General features: G+C 49.4%; 2 protein-coding genes across 3 annotated transcripts; both read left to right on the top strand.

Moving 5' to 3' along the window:
• Positions 1-2: 2 nt before the first annotated feature.
• LOC119217963 (bifunctional apoptosis regulator-like) lies at positions 3-6,831 on the top strand. Of its 2 annotated transcripts, XM_037472051.2 has the most exons (11): positions 3-27; positions 239-272; positions 432-508; positions 1,971-2,271; positions 2,673-2,771; positions 2,960-3,053; positions 4,372-4,544; positions 4,641-4,785; positions 4,984-5,163; positions 5,366-5,562; positions 5,879-6,831. In XM_037472051.2, exons 1-11 carry the CDS (start codon positions 18-20, stop codon positions 6,069-6,071), a joined length of 1,503 nt encoding a protein of 500 aa, XP_037327948.2. In that variant the 5' UTR covers positions 3-17; the 3' UTR covers positions 6,072-6,831. The 2 variants fall into 2 exon arrangements, with proteins under 2 accessions (XP_037327948.2, XP_037327949.2); XM_037472052.2 differs by lacking the exons at positions 3-27; positions 239-272; positions 432-508 and adding an exon at positions 546-772.
• An 829-nt stretch (positions 6,832-7,660) lies between these two features.
• On the top strand, positions 7,661-14,662 carry txndc11 (thioredoxin domain containing 11). The gene is made up of 13 exons (XM_037471914.2): positions 7,661-8,017; positions 8,713-8,809; positions 9,006-9,125; positions 9,367-9,464; positions 9,614-9,743; positions 9,862-9,955; positions 10,070-10,182; positions 10,291-10,494; positions 10,748-11,348; positions 11,653-11,822; positions 11,922-12,034; positions 12,120-12,200; positions 12,338-14,662. Exons 1-13 carry the CDS (start codon positions 7,893-7,895, stop codon positions 12,858-12,860), a joined length of 2,469 nt encoding a protein of 822 aa, XP_037327811.2. The 5' UTR covers positions 7,661-7,892; the 3' UTR covers positions 12,861-14,662.
• Positions 14,663-14,669: the final 7 nt, after the last annotated feature.

Genomic DNA, 14,669 nt, shown 5'->3' with positions numbered 1-14,669 from the left:
AAACATGGATTGTGTCTATGTGCCAAGGTAAATACTGATCTCCTGCATTTCCACGTGTAATTTATGCAGCAACGTAGGCTACACATCTGCAGTTCATTTTGCATGAGTATTTATGGAGCTTTTATTCCACTTCTAATCCAATAAATTCTTTAGTATGTATAGTAAAACATAGAAGAAAATGTGTGTACTTTATTACTTAAACGCACTAATTTTCTTCCCACCTCTGACGTGAATACAGAGCATGGTCCACCCTGTGTCCGCAGAGACAGCGTGTAAGTTAATGGGTAACTGTTGGGTCATTATCAGCTCACACCTCACACTCTACTCCCGAATCGGAGAATTCAGTGACCGAATGTGATCTGAACTTTGAACCGACGCCTCTTTAAAAAGCCACATGGCTGGACTCAGCCGTCTTTGCATCGCCCCCCCAGGGAAGGCTCCGCACGTCGTCTCCCCACACCCCCCCCCCCCCCGTTCCGGAACCGACGGGCTCCAGCTGCGCGGACAGGTGAGCCTGCGCCCGATGACGTGAGCCTTGATCAGGTGCTCGCGTGCGTGCGTGCGTGCGTGCAGACACGCGGACGTGCGCGTGAATTCGTGCGTAAGGGGCTTTCCACGGGCAGCGGCGCGCAGACGAAGCCATGGCGACAGCGGCTCGAGCCGAACGTCCCGCTACGATCTCCCCTTTCGACGGTTTGACGGTTGCGAGGAGCGCACCTGCGATGTTTTAACCCGCTCGTTATGTCCTCTTCCGGACAAGGCCGTTCCTGAGGTGAGGGGACGCTGTCACTTTTGTTGAATGGAATAAACCAGCTGTTACCTCGTCGTTACGCTGACGTTGGCCGTCATTCGACGGCACGCTGTGAACTAGCACGCCGGCCTTCAAGCGGACGAGTCACCGGTTTAATGTTCACTGTTGTTCGGGCCACACGGAGCCGTGACGTTACGTGTTGTTGCTGACCTAGCTGCTAGGCAGCTAACGACATGCTAACTAACAGCTAACGGCAGCTAACGTCCGGAGCAGGATGTGATGGCTTCGTCCACCTGGGTTTAAAGTCGTCATTGGGGTCTAAATGAACACACTGCGTGTTTGCTGTGTGCAGCAACGGCCTCTAACTAAGTTAAGTAGGTCAATGAGGTAGCGTTACATTTACGTTACCTGAGTACATAACGTTACTCTGGTATTAAGGTAACGTTATTTGCCCTTATGGGTTAGAGTCGTTTTTGATGCTGTGTTTGACTCATGGTTCCAACTCCTCAATGTCTCGTTTCCTATGAACTCACGAGGCCGCTGTTGATTCCACGGATTGTGCACTATGTTGACTTTTGTGTATTTATTTTTCCATATGTTGTGTGATGCCTCCAAACAGAGCATCGTTACCAACATTATGGGATGTTTTTTTTTTTCCTTTCCATTTGGGCAGGACGCCATGATCTCAATATTGCAGCAATCTACTAAATTTTGTAATGGAAATTGTTTTCACTCTTGCACGCTTTTGGTATGTTGCCATCCATTTGGTAATAATCCGTACCAAATGTTTCCAGGTGGGTTTAGCCCAGACGCCCCGTCATTCTTTTTTTTTTTTAATGCTGCTCGACGATTTAAATTAGCAAAATGACATCTGCGTAACTAAAGTTAATGAAATAAGATCCACTATGGAACAAACAAGGCCGTTGCAAGCTGTGATTGGCCAATTCCCCGATGGGAAAAACTTGAATGCTCACCATGTTTATATTATTTAAAAGCAGCTGATGATTTCCATTACAAAGCCATCGCAGGAGACAAGTCTGCGTTCACATCCAGTCACGCTGTCTTTGTGGAGTAAAGCACTGAAGAACTTTAAGGGCTAAAACAATTAGCCTGTTTATCAATACGTCCTTTTGTCTCCGAGAGGCTTTTAGAGACGGCACGCTCTTTTAAAATTCATCCCTTCAGTTGTTTTCGTGACCCTGTTTCTCCTCTTACCCAGACTTGGACATGCTGCACCAGATGGAGTGGTCTTCACTTGAAGACGATGTGGACGCCTCAATGGGCGAACCCCTTCACCTGACTGAATCCCCAGGGTCACAGCCCTCCCCCACCAACATCTCGGAACACGAGTTCTCGTGCCACTGTTGCTACGACATCCTGGTGAACCCCACCACCTTGACCTGCGGCCACAGCTTCTGCCGCCACTGTCTGGCTGGCTGGTGGGAGTCCTCTCACAAGAACGAGTGCCCCGAGTGCCGGGAGAAGTGGGCGGGCTTTCCAAAGATCAACATTCTGCTGAGGTACGACTTTCGCACCCAGACCACACCATGGGAATGAATGCTTGGTGTGTCGACCCGCGGCAGTTCCACTTCTCCCGCACGCAGTAGAGAACTGAGAGCTGCGGACCGCGACGGCTGCAAAAACACCTCCAAGAGCCGAGGGCCCGGTGCCATTGTACGTTTCCGGGATACTGCTGCCGACCCAATGGGCCGGAGCTACCGCTCTGCTGGCACATCTCCCCCTTGCAATGCGTGTGATTGTGCAATGTGTCCTCCACAGTGTCTGACTTTGCCTTTTCAGCATCGGGTCGACTACCCTGTCCTCAGCATGAACCATGTTGGCTGAAGCTTCAGTCGACTAATTGCACCCATTAACGCGATGCTCTACTCCTCCTCCTCCTCCTCCTCCTCCTCCTCCTCAGGGATGCAACCGAAAAGCTGTTCAGTGAGGTCGTTCAGCGGAGGAGAGAAGAGATTCAGGCCAACCCCAAAATCTCCCGGATCTTGCTGGCCTTCCAGAGGTAGCACGTTCTAGTCCATTCATCTGTACTCCTGCAACATCATCTGACTTTTTCCTTGTAAAGTTCCATGCATCCTCCTTCCTCCTAATCACCTGGTGCAGACATGACCCACAATGGAAGCCCAACATGGACCTCTTTGACCTCTTAACTCTCGCTTTCCTCTGATGCGTTTTGCTGCATGTTTTCAGGTACGGGGACAACTTGGGGAGATCCAGGACAAACAAGCACAAAGGAGCAGGCGTCTTCTTCTCTGGAGTCCTGACTGCACTCTGTTTTGTGGCTGTAAGTATGCAAAAAAAAATGTGTATATTTTGTCATATTCACACACGTTAAAAGTTTACCCTTTTAACATAACATTGGTCACTGAAGACTCTTTATTACTCCATGATACTGACACATGTTTCTTTGGGCAAAGTACTAGTGAACCTGACTCTTTGATGTCACCGTTTATTCCGTTATAATCATGCAATCATTTGATGTCTGCATTCAGCGGCTGTGGTTTGACCTTTATTTTAACAACGGTGCGACGGTAATATTTGAAAGTCATCAGTTAGCAGAGGATGAGGTCAGTGTTCACATCATGTAGACAGATCATGTTTATCTTGTCTACGTGTGCAGCATGTAAACAGAATGGAGCGTGGGCCCAGTTCATTAAATGTTTTGACTATCGGGTCTGGTTCCCTCAGTAAACAGGACCTGGGACTGTGTGCTCAGCATCGGTGTGTTTTGGAGATTGTTGGTTTATGACTTTTGACTTTCTTGGCATTCAGTGTCCTGGAAAAATAACACATGATAAACTGATGTTTGTACAGTTTTCTCATTAGGTAATGGATGTTTGTTTTGTAAAATAAATAAAGGCTTCTGTGACTTTAAATGTTCACCAAAACCCGTAATAATCAGTGTCCACCTTTACAGACTAATGTTTATGTTGAACTCCTGAGATGTAGATGTTTCCACTTTGTTGGTTTTTAGTTGTCGTTTTCTTCCTGTGGGAGAGTTAACATCAGTGACAGAGGGCTTACTGTGAGCTTTATTTATGCAGCCAAATATCACAAGATGACATCTATTATGCACATTACTCATTGTCTAGCTTTAAATCGGAAGTTATCACAGTGCCAAATGGAGAACAGGCGTGAAAGCTGGTGTTTGATGGCAGTGCTGATAAGCTGTCATTAATCACCACTAGAATTTTAGAGTTGGCTTTTTTTTTTTTCTTCAACAAATTACCTTAAGAATGTGTGTCAGTTGAGAGGATTTGTAATGGGCTCATTTCCCTCTGACTGCTCACGTCAAGCTATGAGACGATAAAACGTATTGAATTCCTTTTTAAAGAAACAAATCCTGCTATAAGTAAGAGCAGATTTATACATTGCGTTTATACTTGTGCTCTGATGAATAATACTGCTGCTGGTTTATTGGCCTCTACACTGTGACCCGTGGGACCAGTTGGCAGCAGTCCGGCCCGAGGGGGATTCCAGCTGCAAACCTGTCAATCATCATCATCATCATCCTCCTCCTTCTCTCCAGTAGCAGCGCTGTGAAGCAAACCTTTTCTTTGCATCTAAAGTGTCCCCTCTACCTCCCTTTTGTGCGTTCCCAGTTGATGGTGCTGGTGTTCCACTGGAGCAGCGGCGTGGTGGAGCAGCACGACCTGCTGATCAGCAAGCCGGTGTCCCACTGGGCGCCGGAGGAGGTCGTGTCCTGGCTGGAACACCTGGGGCCCTGGGCCCAGCTCTACCGAGAACCCTTCCAGCAGGAGAGCGTCAACGGGAGGTAAGAAGTGACCCCCCCCCCCGCGTTACATCCAACGCGACGGCATTATTGTGATCCCTGTGTTCACCCGACGCGCCGTGGGTTCCTTGGCTGCAGGCTGCTGCTGATGCTCAGGGAGGAGGAGCTGTTGAAGCCTCCGTTCAGCATCGAAAATCAGGCTCACCGACGGGCCGTTCTGGCGGAACTGAACCGGGTGAAAACACTCGGGGTGAAACCTCCGCAGAACCTCTGGGAATACAAGGTCAGGAGTCTTTCCTCAAGCTACTGATTTACGCTTTTAGCTCAGTCTGTGTAGGAGATCTTGTTTTGCTTCCACCTCCACTGCAGAAGCCTCATCTAGGGACACATGATTCATCTGAGCTTCTGCTATAGGGTTTCTCCTCCAGTTTGTTTATGACTCTTACACATGAAGCACTGCGTCCTTCTCTCTTGCTGCCAGGCCATCAATGCGGGGAAGTCTCTGTTCCTGCTGTACGCTCTGAAGCGCTCCCCCCGCCTCACGCTCTTCTACCTGTACGTGTTTGACTACTCGGAAACCTTCCTGCCCTTCCTGCACACCTGCTGTCCGGCCATCGCGCACGTCGGCCAGTCGATGGAGACCAGCTTCCTCGACGCGCAGGTGACACCTTCTCTCAGATCATCTCACCACCGTGACTCTTGATATTTAAATCAGAGACATGCAGTCATACCGTGGATTATTTGGCTATATTTATATATTGTACCCGCTGAGGTCACCATGTCGTCCTCGTCTGTAAAAACAAAACTGTGCCTGTCACGTCCTCGAGTGTCATGGCTCGCTCTCCATGCTCTTGCCCTGCCAGTTGGAGCCCAGTTGGCAGCAGTGGGCGGAGTTCCTGGTGAAGTACCTGCTGCTCCCGTACCAGCTGATAGCGGAGTTCGCTTGGGACTGGCTGTCCGTCCACTACTGGACGTCCCGCTTCATCATCGTCAACGCCATGCTGCTGTCGGTGCTGGAGGGCTGCTCCCTGTGGAGACTCTTGACGAGAGTCACTATCAGGTATATGCAAGGGGGAGGGGGGGGGGGGGGGGGGTCAGGTAATCGTTTGCATCACCAAGGACACCTGGGATGCAAAGGCAAAAGTAGAGAACACAGCGCCTTCTCAGCTTTTCTAATAACTCAACTTCATTGTGTTTTATGCAAAAACCCACTAGATGACGATGAGAAAGTAAGAGGATAACATTAAGAAGGAACCGTGTCTTAAGGACCTTTTTATTTGACAGCTCTGTTTGGTGAATAAAGTTAGTGGAAGCTTGTAAACCAGCTGGTTCAGCTCCTGAGAAGTGCACCAACTTCTATTCTCCACTTTCTTTAGGTCCCTGCCGGGTAAGATGTGGACCCACCTGTGGAAGATGTTATCTCAGGGCTTTGCCTTCGCCCTCCTGTGGCCTTTCGTCCCTCAGTTTGTGTGCAACTGCCTCTTCTACTGGGCCCTGTACTTCAGCCCCATCATCAACATCGACCTGGTGGTGCAGCAGCTCATGCACCCGGAGACGCAGGCACTGTGACCGTGCCCCATGGATGCCGTGCCGTTCACAGCAAATGGGGAGGAGGAGGGGGGGGGGAAGCCATGAATCCATTTGCTGAAAAGAAGACTCGTCTTCCTTTTTGAGCCGTGTCCTCACATGACATGAAACTGGCTTGTTTTGCGGTTGGAAAGGGACACTTCCTCGCTTCGCGCCCTCGTCTCCCCGCCGGATGGTTGCCGGGCTTTGAGCCGGTGACGGAGACACGAGGCCAAGGAGAGGCGTAGCGGTGACGTTATTGATTAGAAGGACTGCAGCGCATTCATGAACCACATTGCCTACATGGTCGAGAGGGCGGTTTATGCAAAAGATGAGACTCGTTCAAACCCCCGGTGGCGCTGCCATGGCCGCAGTCCCGGGGAGATTTTTTTCAATGCACACAGACTGAAGGTGGAATAAAAAAAAAAAAAAGTATATATTTTATTTTTTTACTTTTATCATTTGTCTTGATGGCATTTAATCCCAAACCAATTAAAAGTATCCGTTTGAAAGAAGCAGCATTGTAAGTGTATATAAATCCTGTTCATGGCGTATTTTATTTGCATGTACTGCCAACAAACATTGTGTTGTACATTTTTCTGTATTATTCAGCAACATTTTGTTTCCAGTATGTGTTTTATTTGATGGGTGGGAAGACCTAATGAAAAAAGTTTTAGGTTTTATTTTGTTTATTTGCACTTAAACGTTCTACACTGTGATTTTGTTCTTGAATGAAAAAGGTAAAACTGAGATTTAATACTTTTATGCTGTTGTGTGGATTTTTTTTTTTCATGTCATTTCTAGACAATAATTCAATTTAATAATGTTACATATTTTATCTGGACAGTTAAAACAGTTGGAGGATGAGATAATCTGAACGGCACAAAAATCAACACATGACAAGAAAGAGAACTAAAAAAAAAATCATAAGCTGAAATGATTTAAACAAAATAGATAAATCTCACAAAACATAATTTATAATTTCTTCATCTATTGATGTAAATAAGCAATGCAATATTGTGCCAGATACTGATGAGTTTCTTAACTCAACACATCTCTGTTCTGACGGTTGTAAAATTATCTGGTAAATTATTGCGTTTTATTGCTCATTTATTTATTTTAATTTAAAATGTAGAATTGTGTTTTACACTTCATCACAAAAGACAAAAGGAGTGTGGTTCCTACACGTTTGGGTAATAAATATTGAACTGATTCACAAATCTAACTAAAGTCGACTAAATGAAAAAAAACGTAAAATATATCAATAGTGTTGAGAGAGAGAGAGGCGCTATCGGGTTCTTTATGAATAAAGTTTCATTGAAGAAGGAGCGCCCTCTAGTGGTGTGTCACCAGCATCCCTCAGGGACTGTCTACAAAGAGCACGAAAGACATACTATGAAAAATTAACTAAAAACACATTTGAACGTATATGAATACATAATACGTTTAATCATTTCGACCAATTGGATTAACCACCAACGTAAGCCATCTATTTTTCTTTTTTAGCTTTCCACCGTGAAACGCAGCGTGTTCGTTTTCCAAACCCGCGGCTTCTTTACGGTCCCTCCCTCCACGTCATTGTTGCGGAAGTGAAAAGTCTACGTGGGGAAGAAAGGTTGGTTCGACCGCGCTTGAGTCGTTCGGACACCTCGCACGCAAGCAGCACCCATGTCCAATCCAGGTTAACCCCGTCCCACACCTCCACAAACACCACCCCCCACCTCCCCCCCCCCCCCCCGACCCCCAACCCCCACCCGTCGGGCAAATGGACGCGTTGAGTGGCGGCCGGGGCGTATAAATGGGACGCGGAGCCGACCGCCCGTAATGCTGCGCCGGGTGCGGCAGTCTCTCCGGCAGGTGCTGATTCTGATGGCCCGGAGACCGGCGCTGCTCTGCGGGACTCTGGGGCTCGGCGTCCTGCTCGTACTGGCCGTCAGGTTCACGTGCAGGTAAGACGGGGAGGAGGGGGGTCACGCTCCAGGTGAGCGATACGTGTCCCAAGGTGAAGGGAAACGAGCTCGATCGTAATGCAGCCTCCTTGAAAGTGAGGACGTAGTTTGAGTTTGACTCATCTGAGAAGGACGCGCACTCAAAAGAAAAGAGGATTATTTGTCTAATGCGTTAAACCGGTTTAAACAGACAGTGAACTGGCCCAAGTTTTTTATCTCTTTTTTTGGTGTCTATATATTTTTAAATAACGTCAAAGGCGTCAGTGTATAACCACCATAACTGTGGTATAAAACATATTTATGTCCAAAAGGAGGTTTAAAATAGTGAAAACGTTCTAGCAAAGGATCTGAATCCTCCTGCTGGTTGTGGTGGAAGAAATGTAGTTTGTGTTTGTTTTGATTGACTTGAAGCAGCAATTGTATTGTAGTTATACTCTATTACAAGTGAATGTGAATGCTATTGGAGTGTGGAATAAGTGGAATAAGAAGTATTTTCTCATCAAAATGAGTAGAATCCACTTACTTTTCATACCCAGCTGATTTCAAATATACTGTCCTTTTTATTGTGAAAATGTACCCATCACAAGTTCCCAGAACCCAAAGGGACATCTTCAAACGGTCCGATCTGCGCGATAAACGATTCTTCAATGTTTACAACAACAAAACGGCAACATCAAAATCAATTGTGTCCGTAGCCGCGCGAGAGATGTGGTGGCGGCGGCCCGGCCTCCGGTGCGGTTCTTCTCTGCCGAGGCCCCGGTGGTCGACCTCTACCTGGGTCAGCTCGACCAGGTGAGATTCACACACACACACACACACACACACGCACACAGACACACACACACAATGCTTTGGCCTGTTTGACTCCACCCGTCATCGTGATGCACAGTGTGCAGGTTAAATGAGCCCGAGGAGCGAGGCGCCGGTGGACGCCGCGCGCTCCCCCGCCCCCCACCTCGTCTTTTAAAAAGCGCCCCCCCGCCCGCAGGTGGAGCGTCTCCGGAGCCTGGCGGAGGTGTCGCTCATCTTCTTCTACGCGCCGTGGTGCGCTCACTCCATGGCGGCCCGCCAGGAGGTGCAGCAGGTGGCGAAGAAACTGGCCAAACAGGTACCTACAGAGCACCCGAGGGCGACGCAAGCGGGGGCGGTCCAATGGCCAGAGCGGCATTCGGGGCCGCCCCTCTCGGGTTACCGTCGGTGACGCGTGTCGATGAACATTTGTAGAGTCACTTTACGAGAGTTAGTGTGGTTTATATCTGTTATTAGATTAAATCATTCCTTTGAATTACAAGTGATTATTAACTCTCTCTCTCTCTCTCTCTCTCTCTCTCTCTCTCTCTCTCTCACAGGTGCAGTTTTTGGCCGTTAACTGCTGGTGGAGTCACGGGAAATGCAGGAAGCAGAACCGCTTCTATCAGTACCCGGTCATCCATCTGTTTTATAGGAGGTGAGAGACGCTCGGTTGCTTTTCATTGATCCCCTGTGTGTTACTGTTTTATTCTACAATGAATTAACCGCGCTGCTACAGTTCAGCAGTTGGTTGATCCGTTCTCTTTTTTTAATTTTTAATTTTTTTTGTGTGTCTCTTTGCTGCAGGTTTGGCCCCATAGAATACAAGGGTCCGTTCGTGGCTCCGTATGTAGAAAGCTTCGTGCTCCGAGTCATCACGCCGCTCACGTACCTCCCGTCCAGAGCCACGCTGGAGGAGTTCCTCTCCTGCCACGAGGTATCTGCTTCCTTCACACACGTGTGTGTGTGTGTGTGTGTGTTCTCGGATCCCGGCTCGTCCCTGCTCACGCTCCGTGGTGGTGTTGTTGTTGTTGTTGTTGTTGTTGTGTCTCCAGCCTCGAGTGGTGGGTTTCTTCCAGTTCAACTCCTCCCCTCAGCCGCCCGGATACGTCACCTATCTGTCTTCTGCGCTGCAGGCTCTCAGGAGGGGTGAGTACGGATCGGATCGATTAGATTAGACATGACGACAACTCAAGGGGGGGGGGGGGGGGGTTGTTCGAATGAACGATACGACGCCTTGTTTGTGCGTCTCTGTCGTTGCAGATTTCCGTGGCGTCGTGCGTTTCGGAGTCGTGACCAACAAACAGGTGGCCGAGGCCATCTCGGTGAAGGAAGATGAAACGGTTTATCTGTACAGAAGATTTAACTCCTCTTTGGTGAGCAGCGTGATCCGTCAGAACACGTGACATCAAATGGCTACAAATGGATACATTGACCCTGCCTCCCCCCCCCCCCCCCTCCCCCCCCTCCCCTTTTCGGTTTAGGTTTTCCCCCGAAGGGAGTTCAACTTCACCTCGGAGGCCATCTGCAGCTGGGTGTTTGAGCACCGCGAGACCGTCCTCCAGTGGCTGCAGCCGCCGGGCACTAAGTCCCGCCTCCTGGAGCGCGAGCTCACCAAGGGCCCCGCGCTGCTGCTGTTCCTGCCGCACGATCCGCTCGGGTCCGAACCCGATCCCGTGCTGCAGGAGGTGAGCAAGGGTGGGGCGGGATTGGGGGGGATGAAAGGAATGAAAGGTCCCTGATGGGCAGGTGTCCCTGTCTCCAGCAGCTCCTGTTATCAGGGTGTGAATGATGACATGAAGGGGAGTGTTCTACACCAGTAGAGTCCATTTAGCGCACCGCTCTACTCCGGTTACCATCCCAACAAAGCAAATGTAACCTCAATCATGTTGAATGTTTTCTCCCGGTTAATTTGTGCTCCTCCCATGTGATTCCCCCCAGATCGCAGACATCGCTGTGCGTTACCATTCCTGCGACATCATCAAACGCTCCTCCTCCTCCTCCTCCTCCTCCTCCTCCTCCCGCGCTCAATGCTGCCGGTCCCTCCTCCTCCCGGAGTCCAGCACCAGCGTGTGCGAGGTGTGCCTCAGTGTGTCCCCGGGGAGCCCGGCCGGCCCCTCCGCCGGATGCCCCCCGCCCCCCGGGCCTCATCTCGGGCGCTGCTGCCGGCGCGGCTCGACCTCGGCGGGCTGCGGCGGCTTCGTGAGCAGCTACAGCCCGTCCGCGGGTCGCCACAGCGCCTGCTGCAGAGCGGTGGCGCCTCAGCTCGACGACCCGGGGCCCCTCCCCCCCGCGGCCCCCGCCCCCTCCTCCTCCTCCGGCGTGGCGGGGCTGCGGTGCCGCACCAACCGGACGCTCCGGTTCTACGTGCTGGACGTGGCGCTGAACTGGCCCCTGGCGGTGCGGCTCGGGGCGCCGGCCAACCGGAGCGGGCGCCGGGACGCCGCGGGCGACTGCCCGTTCGCGACTATCGTCAACCTGAGGGACGAGGTCCACTACGTCCTCCGGCGCCGCCCGGCGGCCACGCTCACCGAGTCTCTGGGTAAGACGAGAGGAGGTCACTCTCTATGAGAACCGTACGACAGGCTGGGGAGTCGAACCAAATGCGTCTGATTAGACGAGACAAACAAACTTTGCAGCTTTGCATTTCCTGCAGCACAGCAGATAAGCTCTCGGGTTGGTTTGCATACCGAGTAGGACGGGGTGGGAACACTCTTTTTTTTCTTTTAAAGTAAACCTGCACTTTCATGTTCCCTTCGTGAAGCAAAGCGAATACACCGTGCAACATTTCTCGAAGGCGTCCATCGATACACGGTGAAAAGGTTCTCTTCTTTGTGCTACTGAAGAGGCCTTCATCAGGAACTTCAGTGCTCCGTACAGCCTGCTGCAGAGACACCTGGTGGGAGAAGAAGAAGAAGAAGAAGACCGGAGTGGAGGAGAAGGGGAGACGCGGCGCCTCCTCATCACTGAACTCACCACCTCCTCCTTCCTGCCCGCCGTCATGGACCTCCAAAAGGTGAGAGAAGACTCCCAGCGTGTCCCCGCTCCGTCCGCTTCAGTAAAGGATTCAGGATGAGATGTGTGTGTGTGTGTGTGTGTGCGCCCCCTCCTGTAGGATGTGCTGTTGTTCTACTACACTCAGTGGTGTGGATTCTGCTCTGTCCTCAACCACGTCATCATCCAGCTGGCCAGGTTATTGCAGGGAAACGGCACCATCACTGTGGCCAGGTAACGTTTTCATGTTTGACTGCGTGTTTTAATCAATGATATTTTCGGGTTGTTTAAACTTCATTTTCTTGTCCTTTCTGTGTAGGGTGAACGTTGCACGTAATGATCTTCCGTGGGAGTTCATGGTGGATCACGTCCCTGCTATTCTTCTATTTCCAAAATACAGGTAAGAAACACGCAATATTTCTTCAGAAACACCTGGACACTCTGCGGATTCGTCGATTTAAATCAAACGAAACGAAAGGTTTCACAAAAAAATTTGACGCTTCTTCTTCTTCTTCTTTTTTCGGCTCCTTTTTCAAGAAAAAACGAAAGCGTGAAGTTTCCCGACGACCTTCCCATCACCCTGCCCAACCTGCTTCACTTCATCCTGCAGCACTCGGGCTCGGCGCAGCACGCAGACAGACCCGCGGCGGGGCCGGGGGGGGGCGACGGCGGCGGCGGCGTCCTCCGCGCGGAGTTCGCGGCGCTCCAGCGGGAGGTGCAGGCGCTGAGTCACGCCCGCCAGCGCCTCTCCCAGCAGCTGGCGCAGCTGTGGCGCGACAACCGCCGGCTGACCTTTGACGCCCTCAGCCTGGAGGCCCAGAACGCGGAGCTGCGCAGGGAGAGGCGGAGCCTGGAGGAGCAGCACCGGGAGAAGAGCCGGCAGCTGGGGGCGGCGGTGGGGCGCCTGCGGGAGCTGGCGGACACCTCGGAGAGCCTGCTGAACGAGAACGCGCTGCTCAGGGTGCTGCTGGTGGCGCTCAAGGACCGGGCGGAGGTCCCGGGGCAGGCGGAGGCGGACAGAGAAGAGGCGGAACAGAGAAGAAGCCACATGGCCTCTTGACCGCAAGTCTGTGGTTTCTCTCACGGGAAGAAAACCAAAAAAAAAATGGCGGCTGCGATCAGTCGAACAGAGATCTAAGGCCGCTGCGGTCAGGGCGGTGGAAGAAGAAGAAGAAGAAGAAGAAGTGGATGGGTTAGAGAGAGGGGTGAGGGAACGTGGTCTCATCCCCTCTACGGAAAACACTAGAATGGGAATTCAGAGCCAAATGTGCTTTCAAAAAAATGTTCTCTCTGTTGAAAAGGCTGCAGACGAGTTTAACCTCACGGACCCTGCAGCCCAGTTATCTACATCCCCCGTTAGTTTGCATAAGAAAGGCGCTTCTCACACAACCTGTAGCTCATTACATCAGCCTGCGTGGTAAAGTCTGTACAATTTCCACATCACGGATTCTATCAACAGTCCTTGTACGGTTTCTGTTTCACTTGTGTTGAATCCAAACTGTGTTTTCCTCATGGCTAATTGATTTAACTTGTACCTTTTATGCCTTACTGCTGCTGATCATTGGCACTAAAAAAAAAAAAACTACTCTTCCTGATGTTTTCACTTTAAAAGGCTTCTTTTGAAAGGAATGATTGCAGGGCACGAGAGGTTTAATACATGGCTTCAAATCATATTTGAAATTAAGAAATAAAATATGACACTTCAACGGCTGATTAAAGTCCAATCAACATTTTTGAGGATGAGCTTCTTCCTCCAGATCAGTAAGTCCCAAAGTCGTGATGTTATCGAGTGTGAAGTCCGGAGCTGCTCCATCGAAATGAGTGAAAGATGAGTCTCACCCACACAACGTGATGCAGGTTTCCTTTTTTATTCCCTAAAGAGCTTTATTCTATTCCAGGATTCTATTGTTTTAAGGTTGTGTCCAAATTTCCACAACGACACGCATTTAGGTATGCTAAAAAAAAAAAAATTATAGTAATAAACCTAAAGTACATTTTTTTTTTTTTTGCAGCAAAAATAGAACTTTAAGCAATTTTATGTCACACAATGCAATAAAGTAGAAACATCATTATTGACACTATTGCGGATGGCTTTGTACTGTCAATCATGTATTCCTTTTAAGTTAAGGTATCAGATGCCAATTAAATATGCCGTGGAATTGTTTTCAAATTAGTTTCTCACGAATGGTTTGGTCCTATGAGGTTGCCACTGGTTACCATGGTTCTTATTGACAAAGGGGCTCTCAGGAAGTGCGTACTAATGTTCATTCCAAAGGGGATTCTTTTTTGGACCATCTGCGTAACGTCCATTTGTTTTATTGGCCTTATTTTCCCTTAAATATTGTTCAGGGGGTAAAAATGAACGTCTGATTCGGGCTCTGCTGGTGGAATAGTTTACTAGCAACGTGGCAGAAGTATTGGAAATAAAGGCCAAACGTACAAAAGCCGCTATGATGCTGCTACAAGCTGAGAGGCAATGGCGCGGTTTCCCCATCAATCGCTTATTAATTGATTTGCGGTGGAATGACTACAGGTCACTGATGAAGAGTTTGGCTCCAGGGAGGAAGGCCTTTTGATGAAGAAGAGACTTATTTAATACTGAAGATGTAGCACCTGCTCACCGACCCAGAGTTGAGCCTTAGAGCACTCTAAATAAAACGTTAATTAATTTAACTTTCTGTCTTCTTTTTTTTTTTTTACGGGATTTGATTCTTTTGTTTAACTGATCTATTTTTACAGGAATCCTTGAGTCTCTAAAATATTATTTCTTTGTTACTCTTCAGGTATTCAAAATGAGATGCTGCAATTGTTTACATGTGAAATATTGCACCTGTTTTTACTGATTAAAAATATTTCAACTTATTGATGT

This window comes from Pungitius pungitius, chromosome 9, assembly GCF_949316345.1.
Source record: "Pungitius pungitius chromosome 9, fPunPun2.1, whole genome shotgun sequence".
Taxonomy (NCBI): domain Eukaryota; kingdom Metazoa; phylum Chordata; class Actinopteri; order Perciformes; family Gasterosteidae; genus Pungitius; species Pungitius pungitius.
Note: the sequence above shows the minus strand (reverse complement) of the source record. Positions and strands in the feature narration are given on the sequence as shown.